Source organism: Panthera leo, chromosome B3, assembly GCF_018350215.1.
Source record: "Panthera leo isolate Ple1 chromosome B3, P.leo_Ple1_pat1.1, whole genome shotgun sequence".
NCBI classification, from domain to species: Eukaryota; Metazoa; Chordata; class Mammalia; order Carnivora; family Felidae; genus Panthera; species Panthera leo.
This window is the reverse complement of record NC_056684.1, coordinates 117,924,741-117,939,667: the sequence shown is the minus strand read 5'-3', so window position 1 is coordinate 117,939,667 and position 14,927 is coordinate 117,924,741. Positions and strand designations below refer to the sequence as shown.

The 14,927-nt window shown below is 35.3% G+C and overlaps 1 protein-coding gene across 9 annotated transcripts in view; it reads left to right on the top strand.

Annotated features, from left to right (window-relative positions):
* Positions 1–14,927, top strand: part of NUMB (NUMB endocytic adaptor protein) — a 201,087-nt gene that overhangs the window by 155,627 nt on the left and 30,533 nt on the right. For 5 of the 9 annotated variants that reach the window (XM_042943709.1, XM_042943714.1, XM_042943712.1 and 2 more), the window contains exons 5-6: positions 1,058–1,132; positions 6,767–6,799. In XM_042943709.1, coding sequence (XP_042799643.1) covers positions 1,058–1,132; positions 6,767–6,799 — 108 coding nt within the window. The remainder of the gene's footprint in view (positions 1–1,057; positions 1,133–6,766; positions 6,800–14,927) is intronic. The other 4 variants (XM_042943711.1, XM_042943715.1, XM_042943713.1 and 1 more) reach the window with 1 other exon arrangement.

Below are 14,927 nucleotides of genomic sequence, written 5' to 3'. Positions count from 1 at the left end.
GGTTTGTGTGAGTTCGAGCCCCACATCTGTCGGGCTTTGCGTTGACAGTGCGGAGCCTGCTTAGGATTCTCTTTCCCTCTCTCTACGCCTCCCTCACTCACACACACACTCTCTTTATCTCCAAATAAATAAACATTTGTAATAAATAAATAAATAAATAAATAAATAAATAAATAAATAAATAATAAAAAGACACATTCCAGCATTAAAGTTCCCAGCTGTATATACCTCATGTTCTAGCCAAACAGGAATACTTGCAGATATATAGTTATGCTTTTCTACACCTATAACTTTTGTTAAATTCTCTTGGCCTGAAATAGTTTTCTAGCCTTTAAATTTTTGCCTCTTCAAATTCTACACATCTTATAAATATTTTTTTTAATGTTTATTCATTTTTGAGAGAGACACAGGGACAGAGACAGAGCGTGAGTGGGGGAGGGGCAGAGAGAGAGGGAAACACAGAATCCCAAGCAGGCTCCTGGCTCTGAGCTGTCAGCACAGATCCCAGCTCAGGGCTCAAACTGACAAACCCCTCTACACATCTTTTAAAGCTTAAGTGTACTGCCCTCTTAAAATTTGTTTTTTAGTTCTCTGCCCTGCTCTTATATGCTTGCCATAAAAGGAATATGTGATCTCTTCATCCTTTGAGTAACTGTTCTTTTTATTTGTGCCTTTTTCAATATGTGTGTATACATATACATACATGTATTTATATATGTATACATACACAGTTGATTTTAGGATTATTTTTTGTGTTCAGAGACACAGTAACTGTGTCTAGCACAGGCTATTATATTCAGATCCAATAGATTTAGGTAACATTTAGTGCTTACCATGTACTTTTTCACTTCTCTATAACAGCTCTTTGAGACATTTATTCTAAATCTCATTTATATGAGGACACTGAGGGTTAGAAACATTATCTTAACTCTTCTATAGTAGTAGTTTCTTACGTGCAGAAATTTTGATATTCAATTTTCTACCAACTGATACTTACCATATAGTAGCTACTCAATAAGCATAGCAATAACCCTGACTTTTTTCTTCTTTTCTACAGTACCTCGGCCATGTAGAAGTTGATGAGTCAAGAGGAATGCACATCTGTGAAGATGCTGTAAAAAGATTGAAAGCTGTATGTATTTGATGGTTGCCAGGGTTGATCTATATGCTGAAATATTTTTTTTAAAGATTTTGCTCAATAAATTTTAATGATTCGCTATCCAATAACAGTATTTCTCTTAAGGCAAAAGATGTGGGCTCTCTAATAAAGAGCATCTCATGTTGTCATCCAAAGATGTCAGTAATAAAGACCAATTTTGCCAATTTAGGCCAGACATTATCCAAAAGTTACTTTTGATTCAGAACCTAAATTAAACAAGTGGTATGAAATCTTACAGATGAATAATGTTCTAAAACCAAGAGAAAACTATTAGAGTTAGTGTCTTAACTGTGATAACTGGGTTTTAATTACTGATTTTAAATTTACTACAATAAACAGCTTTCCAGGAAAAAGTAGAAGATAGAGTTACCTGTGATGATGGCTAGTGAGGTTTACAGTTGGGGGGAGGGCTTATTATTTTGGCTACTACTCCCCAGTTTCCTTCTATATACTCCTTTAACATAAACAGTGTATTTCCCCTGCCTTTTGCACAAACTTGAGCATACTTGAAATGGAGAGGCCTTTTCCAGGATACATAATGTTTTCTTTGCCTATTATACCATAAAACAAATCCCAGGCACAGGCCTGTGTATTTAGTAAAAGGAGAGAATGGATTCAGAATTCATAAAGGTTTGCAGTAAAGTGTTAATATCATATTGTGGATAGATTTGAAGAATGTTTCATAAACTCTGACAATCCTCTTCGCAACCTTCCTTCTCTCCAACGTGTGGCCTTTTACCCTTTTGCTATGAAAGCATTAACCATTACTTTTGCATGCCCTGCCCTAGACAGCATTAAATACTTGTTGCTTTAGGTTTGCTGGTATGGTAGGCTGTCACAAGTCTGGCTACTAGTGAGTGCTTTTTTTTTTTCTCAATTTGCTTAATAATCAAAACTTTTCTACTTCTTGGTACATCTCATATGACCTCTCTTCTGTAATCCCTCAATATAAAAGATACAATAATAAAGAAGCAACCAACTTAGAGAGGTCTATTATATTTTGGAACAAATGTCTGTGGATCTATTGTAGAAGGGAAAGGAGAAAAATAACTGATTATAGTATGCAAAAAACTAAAAATAAACCAATATGTAGACACATGTACATATACACACACATACATAACATTTACCTCAGATTTTGGTCATTTAAATTCTTAAATGATTGAAGCCCTTCCTAGTATAATCATCATTAATGTTAAAGGGATTATATTCATCTATTATGATATGTGAAACTATAATTTATAGATTGGTCATGTCCACTTGAGTTTATTCTCCAGTTACATACAGCCTAAGTAATGTAATTTTCCAAGAAACATAAATTCAGTCTCTTCTTTAACAAAATAATTCTAAGTTCACTAGAAGAATAAGTTTAGCTTAGAGAATTTTTAAAGTAATGCAGTGATTTGCCCTACTAGTCACTAAAGAATATTTTAAGCATCATAATACTAATGATCGAAAACAATAGACAAATCAGTGAATAGACTACATAGACCTGAAGCAAACTACAAATAGTTATTAAATCTTATAACTTATATAACTTACACTTAGAAGGCTAGTCTTTTAATTCAGAGTGTGGCTTCATGTTCACTTTCTAAATAAGGGAAAACTAGGGATGGTTTCAGTTTGTACAGAATATATTAAGAAATGGTATTTAGTTTAATGAGCAGTGAATCCGCTTAAGTGGTTTTTTTGAGAGAGAGTGAGAGAGCTTGAGCAGGGGAGGGTCAGAGAGAGGGGGAGACACAGAATCTAAAGCAGGCTCCAGGCCTGGCTCGATCCCAGGAGACTGTGAGATCATGACCTGAGTCGAAGTCGGATACTTAACTAACTGAGCCATCCAGGTGCTCCTTAAGTGTTTTTTTTTAAGCCTACTTTTCATTAGAAACATCTCTTCATTATATACATAAGTTAATTGTGTAAAATACAAATGAATAAAAACAGTACATAAAATTTCTTGCAATCCCAGAGATGGCCATTATTCACCATCTAATTTTATTTTTGTTTTTATTTAAAGCTTATTTTTTTACTTGGAGAGAGAGAGAGAGAGCGCACAAGTGGGGTAGAACAGAGAGAGAGGTAGGGAGGGAGAATCACAAGCAGGCCCTGCACTGCCAGTGCAGAGCCTGACACAGGGCTCGGACTGACAAACTGAACTATGAGATCATGACCTGAGCCAAAATTATCAGTTGGACGCTTAACCAACTGAGTCACCCAGGCGCCCCTTCACCAGCTAGTTTTAAAACTAATTTTTTTAGGAGCAACTGGCTGGCTCAGTCAGAAGAACACGTGACTCTTCATCTCGGTTGTGGGTTTAAGCCCCATGTTGAGTGTAGAAATTACTTAAAAGTATAAAGTTAATAAAAAAAAATAATTTTTTAATCAAATGAAATTTTTACCTTTTTTTTAACCATGAAGATTATAAACTATAAACATGATTATTTGAGGTATGGGACTATTTAGTTAATAAAATTTAATGGGTTTTATTTTCATCAGAAATAGTAACCAAATTGCCATTTAAAAAATTATGCCTATGCCTGGAACAGTGTTTGGTACATAGTAGCCACTCAAAAAATATTTCTAGAATGAGTATACAGAACACAATTAGGTCCTCAATATGTGGTCAAATCAAATCTCCTAACAATTATCATCACCATATGTTACATTTAGTGTTTTAAAGTTTATGAAACCCTTTTATGTATCTCTAAAATATCCTGATTTCCCTATGGTCGTTTATGACTAATACGAAGTTTTATATATGTCAGTTGCTTTTCTGGATATACTTAAACTTTTAAACTTTCAGGGGAAATTGACCACTTCTAAACTTTTCATTCAAGAAGTTCTTTAAAGTTTTTCAAACTAATGCTATCCAAGAGACTTGGGGCAAATGTTGTGTATAATTTCAGATAGGTAAACATGTATTTAAAAAATAAGATTGAATTTTTGGGTAATCGGGGTCAATTCCTATTTATTATAGTCAATAAAACTCCCCCTTACAAATATTCTTTCTAATTCTACACTGAGAGGCTTGCAGTAAGTTGGAATTCTTCAGGATGTTGTTCTTCTCAGACCATATTAGTTCACAAATATTTATGATTTTTCTGTTCTTTTCATAGTTTTACTGTGCAGAAATTTCTGGTTGCCTCCTGCCCCTTATCAAACATTCATCAAACATCTATAATCTGCTGTGCCAGATGCTTATATTGTACCAAAAGCTATGTCTCCTTCTTAGAGTTTCAAATAAATGGAAGTAAATGTAAAAGAAGATTAAAGAAGAAATATGTAACTAGTTTGAATGCCAGAGTTTTAAAATTTAAAGAATTATATAGCTCAGATATATCAGTTAAGTAGCAAAACAAACATCGTAAACTTATTACTTGGATGATACTTGAACTAAAAATGTGACATTCTAGAGCTTCTTAAATTTATAAATAATTGAGGAAGCTGGATAATTTGCAAGTATGGTTTCTATTTTTCCTCAATGTAGTCTCTTATAATTTAGGATTACTTTAATATCAACTAGAAGTTATATGCATAGTTAATATTCTCAAACAAAATGATACTGTAACTAAACAAAATTGAATTTTCAAAATGCTTTTCAAGAGCATAAATATGTTTAAATTCTTTTTACTTTGTATGATAAAGTTAGTTAAAGGTATTTTTCTACTCATTTATTTTGTGACATGAGTGCACAAATTAGCTGCATTGGGACTTAGATTGTATAGGATAAATAATAGAAACAACTATTGCCCATTTTCAGTGCCTTTAATGACATAGGCAGTTGCAGGATGAGTAGTAATGTCATTTATCAGTCTATTTTGTAAAAAGTGTATAGGGCCTTTGGTTATCTTGCTTGACAGTAGTTCAATACACTCTTCCTTTTAAAGGTCTTTTCTTCCCGTTGTCTCTGAATGTCTCTCCTTCTCTGTCTGGGTTTTAGACTAGTTTCATTATACTGACAGTTTCTAATATGTTGTTTTTTTTATTCACTATTTGATATATTTGCTTTAATATATGTTCTTGTTTTAGCAGGTAAAAGAATCATAACTTGTTTTAAAAAAACACTAATATTCTCTGATAGCTATCTTTTAATGCATTTGCACGTCAACTTTTTTTGTTAACATCTGAAGTCTTTTATGAAGAGGGCAAACTACATGTTTAACAAGAGCTTTCCTGGGAGCTAAATTAAATATTAACAGATCTCCTTCCCTCACCTCCCTAGCCCTCAAGAATGGTGAATCTTTTAACTTGGGCTGCATCTTTAAAAGCTGATGGTTACTCACAGTCTAACAAAACTAGGGTCACCAAACTTGGCAGTAGAAATAAACTTACTCTTATTACAATAACTACCTCAATTACTTCATTGTTTTTCCAGCTTAAGTTCAAAACATTTTTTTGGAAATATTTGATGCTGTTTGTGATTTTCAAAACTTAGGTGGAAAACAAACTATTCAGTGTTTGAGAGTAGTGAATGAGTTTATAAATTGTTTGAGAGAGCAAAATTTCAGTACATTTGTCTTTTTCTAGATACTTATCCAACATTAAACGCTGATTTTAAAAACGAAAAGCTTAAAGTATAGTTCAACCAGAGTTAGGAAATGTAAAGTTAAGACAGCTTGGGTTAGAACCCATCTACTTTGCATTCAAGTTCTGATTTTAAATGGTAGCCAGCTTTCAAAGTTGTACATGCTTAAAGATTGGTGCTGGGACCATAGTTAGATAGCTCTCTCTTATCTACATAGTTTCAGAGCTGTATACTTAGAACTGTCAATGCAAGTTTCTTTATTCTAAAACAGTAACATTTTAAAAGAAAACAAAACCCTATTTTTAAAATTTGTGGTTCTTGTTTGGTTCTCAGATATATTTGTTTTTTCAGCTGCAATGAAAACATTAGCTTTGTGTTCTTTATAGCTGATTTATTCTCTTTTTGGAATAGCACGTATCTATTATTTCCCCTATGATTGTTGTGGAATTGATCAGCCAAGAAAAAACATACAAATTGACCCTAATGCATAAGTAAGGATTCTCTAAGTAACCTCTTGAACTCAGTAAGAAAAAGTTTGACAAGGATTCTTGCTGCATACTCATAATTTAATTTTATGTGTTGCATTTTTTATGTGGTTATTCAAATGTGGACTGTTTTTTTAATTCATGACTTCCACATAGTTGACCACTGATGTTTACATTGAAAAAATGTATATGAAAATTGAAAAATGTATTTACTACTCACTATTAGGAAATTTAAAATGCAAATCTTGCCAAACCAATATGTGTTCATCTTTTTCTCTGCTGCCAAATTTGGATAATCTCTGTTTCAAAAGTAAATACAGAATACTAAACTAACTAGTTGCTCTGCATGGATACACAGGTTCTGATTTCTTCTCACTCTTTTCATGGATTCTTGGGCCATATAGTATGTTTCCCTGCATTTTCATGCACCCTTCCTTTTTCCCTGTCACTCCTGGTATGGATAACTCTTTAAAACTCTCACTCCCTCCCCTTCTCCTACTTTGCCCTTTACCCAACTTCTGTATGTGCTTATTGGTGTGAAACCCTGGGACATTTAGCCCATACAATAATAGCGCTCGACTTGTCCCCCTGTTCCTCCAGGAAAGGAAGTTCTTCAAAGGCTTCTTTGGAAAAGTAAGTTTGATGCCACATTCGTGCTTGCTTTATAAGGAGTTACACCCCTAGTATAGCACTGACATTGGTTTCTTCATAATACAGGAATTGATTTGACTATAGAGGGAAATTAATAAATTGGAAACTTGCTATCTATGATGTTAACTGTGTGTCTGTTGATACTAAAATCCAATAATTAAAGCAGATAAGTTAAAAGAGGATTATTTCCTCAAAGCTAGGTATTAAATTTAATTTGATCTTACAAAGCTGTTCATACTAGCATATTAGCTGGGTTTTTAACAAGTGGGTTTTACTTAGTGCTCAATGTTGAGGGAGAAATGGGAAGAAAAACTAACTTCGAGTGGAAATTGAATGTACACATTTTACATTCAGTGCTAATACTTTTATTTTTCAGTCTAAATCAAATTTCAGGTAAAGTGAGTGAAAGTACATAAACCTACATTTGGAGATTCTGTGATTTTTTTTTTTTTTTTAAACCTGGGCTGCTAATCTAAGAAAAATGATCTTAATTAGTCTACCAAATATCTATCATTATGTGGGATATTCTTTCTGTATATGCTTTTCAAGTAATGATTATTTAATGTTCAGAGTTTCTTAAAATTAAGAATATATATACAAATAGCTAAATACATTTCTAACATTTTTGTGTCAAAGCTTATCATTGTTTAGTTTTGAGTAAGTGCTACAAAATAATTCAGACTGAGACAGCATAAGAAAACACTACTGTCATTGGATAACTGACTATAAATTATAAAAAGTTAATGTGAATATAAAAATCCCATCACAATTTTTTTTTTACTAGGTGGTTTTGTTACCTTGGAAATTTGTTTTAAAGAACAAATAGTTTCCATTTCTTAAGTAAATATTTTAGTTGTAACTGGTTTTTACATGTTCATGTAGGTCACCTTTATACTATAAATTTGTCTATAAACAAATTTGAAGAGGTTGAATGGCTTGATTCAGTTTACTGCTGTGAATCTGAAATAGAAAGTCATATAATTTACCCACATATGTCACAATAAAATTTCTTAGTAGACATCTTGAGTTTGAGTTAAATTAACAAGTCTATATCTAGAAAGAACTAATCCTATAGATATCTGCATCATTACAGTTAACCCTGAACAATGCCAGGGATCAGGGCCTTCATCCCTCTCCGCAGTGGAAAATCCCTGTATGATATTTGACTCTCCATGAACTTAACTACAGTAGCCTATTGTTGACCTTACCAATAACATAAACAGCCCATCAACACATATATTTTTTTTAATGTTTATTTTTGTGAGAGAGACAGAACACAAGTGGGGGAGGGGCAGAGAGAGAAGCAGACAGAAGATCTGAACATGCTCTGCACTGAGAGCAGAGAGCCCTAAGTGGAGCTCACACTCAGGATCCATGAGATCATGACCTGAGCCAAAGTCAGATGCTTAACCAACTGCGCCACCCAGGTGCCCCATCAACACATATTTTGTATGTTATATGTATTATGTACTGTATTCTTATGATAAAGTAAGCGAGAGGAAGGAAAATGTTAATTAAGAAAATCTTGTGGTACCTGGGTAGTTCAGTGGATTAAGCGACTGACTTCAGCTTAGGTCATGACCTCACGGTTCATGAGTTCTAGCCCCACATTGGACTCTCTGCTCTTGGTGTGGAGCCCACTTTGCCCGCTTCGGATCCTCTGTCTCCCTCTCTCTGCCCTTCCTCCACTTGTGCGTGCTTACTCTTTCTCTCTCTCTCTCTCTCTCTCTCTCTCTCTCTCTCAAAAGTAAACATTAAAAAAATTTTTTTTTAATCTTAAAAAATACATTTACAGTACTGTATTTATCAAATCTGTACATAAGTGGATTTACACAGTTCAGTATTCAAGGGTTAACTATATAAATAGGCATTATAATTGTTAAGGAAGTTTTTGTGGATATTTATTCTTTTCCAAATAGAATTTCTCAAAGCGATTTTACATCACCATAATTATTATACAATTTAAACTAGCTTCCAAGTGATCAGTTTTTAATATGTCTACTTAGTAAAACAACCTTGGGGCACCTAGGTGGCTCAGTTGGTTAAGCATCTTGATTTTGGCTCGGGTCATGAGCTCATGGTTTGTGGTTTGAGCCCTGCTTGGGTTTCTCTCTTTCTCAAATAAATAAACTTAAAAAAAATAATAACCTTGTATAGACCTTGCATAGAAGGCTAGGTTATAGAAAATATTGATTTGGTTTATAGAGAAAACTTGTTAAAAGGTTATACAACATGCTGTTAGGGAACAAAGGTAGCTTTCAACTCAAAATCATCCCAAAGTGGCAATATTCATTGCTATATAGAATGGAGTCAGGGTGCACTTACAGTGTAGCTGAACTGGGTCACACTGTTGCATTTTGCAACATGATTATATGGCATGAGAAAGAAAATTAAGAATCATCTCAGTCCTTAAAATAACCCTGAAATTATTATTCTCTCTGTTTTACAGTGAGGAAACTAAAGTTTATAGAGCTAGGTGTCCTGCCCAAATTCACAGATCTAATAAGTGGTAGAAGCTAGAATTTTGGACCAGATAATTTGACTCCAAAGCCCACATTCTTAGTCACTATGCTATACAGTCACTCTGTTTTCTTATTATTTACAAACAAAGTTTTAAAGATTGAAGCTTGGGGTGCCTGGTTGGCTCAGTTGCTGAGTGTGGCTCTTAATCTCAGGGTGGTGGGTTAAAGCCCCACACCGGGTATATAGATTACTGAAAAATAAAATCTTTAAAATAAAATAAAAAGATTTAACCTGAAAAGGTGCTAATAAATAGCTTCCTATAAACTTATTTCACTTTATGTTTTTTTGTTTATTTATTTATTTTGAGAGAGCGTGTAAGCAGGGGAGGGGCATAAAGAGAAGGAGAGAGAGAACCCAATCAGCCTCTGCACTGTCAGCGCAGAACCTGATGTGGGGCTAGAACCCACAAACGAGATCATGATCTGAGCCAAAATCAAGAGTCAGACTCTTACCTGACTGAGCCACCCAGCCACCCCTCAACTCACTTTTTTTATTAAGGCTTTAAAGAGTTTTTTTCAGGGGTTCAAACCAACATTTTATTTATTTGGAGATGCTTATTTATTTTGAATTTGTTTTAATATTTATTTTGAGAGAGAGAGCTTGAGTGGGGAAGAGGCAGAGAGAGTCCTAAGCAGGCTCTGCACTGGCAGCACAGAGTCCAGCTCGGGGCTTGATCTCACAAATCATGAGATCATGACCTGAGCCGAAACCAAGAGTTGGACGCTTAACTGACTGAGCCACACGGGAGCCCCTTATTTGGAGATATTTAAATCATACTAGTGAGTTTTACTCTCACGGAATTTCCTTAAAAGACGCTCAGCAGATGGGCAGTAGGTGTTGTACAGAAGTGTGGAATCACTAAATTGTACATCTGAAGCTAATATTATACTATATGTTAACTAACTGGAATTTAAATAAAAACTTTTTTAAAAAGGAAAAAAAGATACTAAACAATCTCCTACTAGCATCTGTGAACCATTGTGACTGTCAGAATTCTTTTGTTATTGAAGGGAGAATTCTTTTTATGGCAGGACAATTTTATTCTAATGTACAATTTTTTATGTTATAGTAAGTCATTTAAAAAATTATAAAAACCAACGGGGAAGAAGCATTACCCATAATCTCAGCAGGAATGTGCTTTTAAATGAAAAACTTTAATTTGGAGCCTTTTAAATCTTTCAAATTGCCATTATTCAACCCACTTGCGCACTAATCTACAAGAAATTGCCTGGCGGAAGAGACTTGGTTTGTCAAGTTTGCCAGGTCAATTGTGGCTTAATGAAAGCTGAAAATGAAGAATCTCATAGAACAGTATATGATAGGTAGGTTTTTTGTTTTTTGGGGTTGTTTTTGTTTTTGTTTTTTATTGCTTATTTACCTTTGAGAGAGATAGAGAGACACAATATGAGCAAGGGAAGGGCAGAGAGAGAGGGAGACACAGAATCGGAAGCAGGCTCCAGTCTCTGAGCTGTCAGCACAGAGCCCGACACAGGGCCTGAACCCACAAAGTGTGAGATCATGACCTGAGCTGAAGTCGGACGCCTAACCGACTGAGCCACCCAGGCATCCTGGTAGGTTTTAGGGGTTTTGTTTTTTTTTTTGTTTTTTTTTTTTTAATTAAAGTATAGTTCACATATATAACATGTTAGTTTCAGGTGTATAGTGATTTTATAGTTAATTACATTTTGAAACACTATGATAAAGGTAGTTATCTTCTGTAACCATACAATGCTACTACAATATTATTGAGTTTTTAATCCAGTACAGTTTCTCATAAATTTTGACACTTTCTTAGCCTTCATGTCATGTATGGTTTAGTGGTCGAAGATAAAGAAAACAACAGTTAGGAAGAGGGATGTCCACCAAGCACATTTGCATAAAAGTAGGTAGATAAAAAGATTATTAGCCCTGAATCGGGATTTATAGATCATCGCCAGGAGGATTGCTTCTTCTTTTTCCTAAGTTGTTTCCTGAACCTGACCAATGGGTCACTTCCCTATTCCTGCATCACCAGTTAATGGAAGCAGTGTCTCCACAAGCTTTTGCAATAGGGAACAGATAAACCTGAGTCTGTTACTGTATTATTAGCTCATTGTAAGCTTATATGCCTCTTGGGTTTTTTTGTTTTGTTTTGTTTTTTTGAGAAAGAACACAGGCACATGTGGGAGAGGGGCAGAGAGGTAGACAGAGGGTCTGAAGTAGGCTCTGCGCACACAGCAGAGAGTCCAATGTGGGACTCGAGGTCATGACCTGAGCCGAAGTCAGATGCTTAACCGACTGAACCACCAAGGCGCCCCAAGCTTACACACGTCTTTAGAAAGAAGGAAAAAAACCCTGAGAACCATTTGCCAAACTAGCTACATTAAATTGCTCACCATTGTTAGGAGAGCCAAGAATGTACTCAACTTTTTAGGATGTACTGCATACAGCTTCATTAGTGTATTTGGCCGTACCAAATAAATACTTGATTAACTCAAGTGATTACATGACACTTAACGTTTGATTGAAAAGGATTTTATAATTTTAATATATTTGAGGCACCCTCTGAGCTAGGTAAACTATATTCCCATTTTATGAAGAACTGATTGAATACAGAGATATGAAATGTTCTTAGGCCATTGTATTAGAAAAATTCCAGTCAGTCTACCTCCTGCGAGTCTCTCTTCTATGAATTTCCTTTACTACTCACATAAAGTATTCATTTCTGGTCCCCAAATATGTAGAGATTTTTTTTTCTCCCACACCAACCAATTTTTTGCAACCTCAGCTGGTTATTCCACACTTTAGCTCAGTTCTAACACTGTCTACCTGGAGATAGTATCTGATCCCACACCTTAAGGGCTCAGTCCCACAAGACTTCCCCTACCCTACTTCCAATGCCAGTCACAAGTAGTAAGTCCCAACGTTACCTACAAATTCTGTACAGTTTGGCTAAAACCTGGAGGTTCCCACAATTCCCTCCTCTGGTTTAATTTGCTAGAACAGCTCATAGAATTTAGGGAAATACTTAATTATGTTTACTAGTTTATTAAAAGATACGATAAAAGAAACAGAAGAAGAGCTACACAGTGTGAGGTCTGGGAGGGTTCCGGGAGCTTCTGTCCCTGTGGAGATGGAGTGTGTCACTCTCCTAGTATGATGCATTTGCCAACCTGGACGCTGTCTGAACCTTGTACTATTGGGGTTTTATGGAGGCTTCCTCACATAGGCGTGATCAATTATTAATGATTTCTAACCCCTTTCCTTCCCTGGAGGATGGATCTGAGGTAAGGCTGAACAAGCTTCTCATCATGGCTTGTTCTTTCTGCTGATCAGCCCTTATCTAGGAGCCTACCCAAAGTTGCCTCATCGAACAGAAGATGCTCCTTATCAGTGTCCTTATCACTTAGGAATTTACAAGGGTTTTAGGAGTTCTGTGTCAGGGATGGAGTCACAGACCAAATATCAGAACAAGAGATGCTCACAGTGCTCTTATCACTTGGGAAATTAGGAAGTTACAAGGGTTGCAGAAGCTTTCTGCCCAGAACCAGGGGCAGAGACCAGTATATATTTTCCATTATCTCAAAGCGATTTGCTTATATTTATATAGAGCTTTATAGTTTGTGATATGCTTTGACCTAATTTCTTATTTACTGTTCACAACCACTCAGTGAATTAGGATAGTTCATGAAACTACATTTTACAACCAAGCTCAAAGAAGTCACCCAGTTAGTAGTAAAGAGCAGTGCCTACCCTGAAACCAAGGTTTTCTGAAACTTGGTGCAGACTTTTTCACCTACTCCATATTGATGTTTTCTCAGAAGTACTCTAGATAGCACAAGGGCCTGAATGTTTCCCACAAACATGCATTGTATGCCTTGCACAGTTTATAAATTTGAATTAGTTGCCAAAATGTCAAACATGAGAGTTTTCACATGAAACTTAGAATATCTTAAGAATTGGAAGATCTGGTAAAACAATGCTTTCTATGTGGCAGCAGTGGCTTGAGTTGAGTAGCCAGTGTACCCTTTGGTTGCCTATTTGCCATAATCCCTGCAACTCCCTAATGTCCTTGCACTCAGCCTGCTTCACTCATTTGTTATCTGCTTTTAACCCTGTAGATATTTGAGTTTATGAACTCCTCCTTGGGCTATTATGTCACTTTGAATTCGGAGAGGGGAGGGCACTTCTAACTGTGTAAAAATCACCAAAAATACTATATCTGTTCTTAGCAGATCCTGTTAATGTCCTGCCAAATATATTTTTTCATGTTCTTTTGCTTTTTCAGTTGTTAAATGGCATAATTAGAAATGGTTGTCTTTTAGAGAATGCATGGTTGAAGAGTAATATGTGGTTATATTACTTTCAGTCCTAATTGTTGAGAGAAAACATTTTGTGGTATTAATGACTACTCTTAAAGTCAGTGTACTCAACATCTACATTCTATTTTAGATTTCCCAGATTTTCTCCTCTGTAACAAATCATACTTACTGCTTACCTTCATTCTGGATCCTTTTCTTTAAGAGAGAGGGAATATCTGCTGCCTCTTTCCTTGTCTTCCTGTTTTTTAAATTCCCATGCCCTTATGTAAATTTTACCTTCTTTTGTATTTTATTAGATGCACCTTTTATGATTTAGGTTTTTTTTTTCCCCTTTTGAAGTCCATTGTAACAAATTTCTGAAGGAAAAAAAAAGACAATCTCAAGAGTTATCAGAAGATTTCCAATTATCCTTGGTTTCATTATTTCCTATAACATGATCAACTAATATGTCAAACACTGACCTCTTCTAGATTACAAACAAATTCATCAACTTTTGGAGTCATCTTTTTTAATTTGTATTCATGAAAACACAATGGTTCTTGAGCTCAAATCACACTGTGTAAAACATACTAGGGAGTATGCTAGGCTATCTAGATATAAAGATGAGCAAGACAATCTTTTTTTTTTTTTTTTTTTTTTAGCTCTTACTTTCTCATTTTTAGGTAACTATTTGACACTTCTTTTTTCCTTAAGCCTCCAGAATTTCTTACTCTGTTCTCTTTCAGCTGATGACCTTGCTTCTTACGTCACTGAAAAAATAGAATCAATCAGAAGAAAACTCTAGCATGCGCTGGCACCGCATCTACTCACCTACCTACATCCATGCCCATATGCTCTGTTTTCCCTCCTATTCAGGAGATGAACTGTATGAGCTCCTCGCCGAGACCATCTCCTCCACTAGATTCTTATTATTCCAGTTCTTTATTACTCCAGCAATGCTCCCCACACTCTTTTCCATATCAGTTTTTCTTTCTTATAGTGGATCAAAACAAATCATCTTTATTTAAAAAATGTTTCTTCTTGGTGCCTTCAGTTTCTGCTCTCCCTTCCTCTGTTAAACCTATTTAATCAGTCTTTTTACCTTCACCACTCCACCAAAGCTGTTCTTGTCAAGTTTTTTTTCTGTATCATTATTCTAAAGGTCCTACCTACCCCCTTACCCAACCTATCAGCAGATCTCTCATAGTCCATTCCTCCCCTGCTATAAAACACAGTTCATCTGGAGTTCAGGGATCCTGCTCTTGGTTTTCCCTCATATTGCTGCCTACTTCCCAGTCTGTGGACTC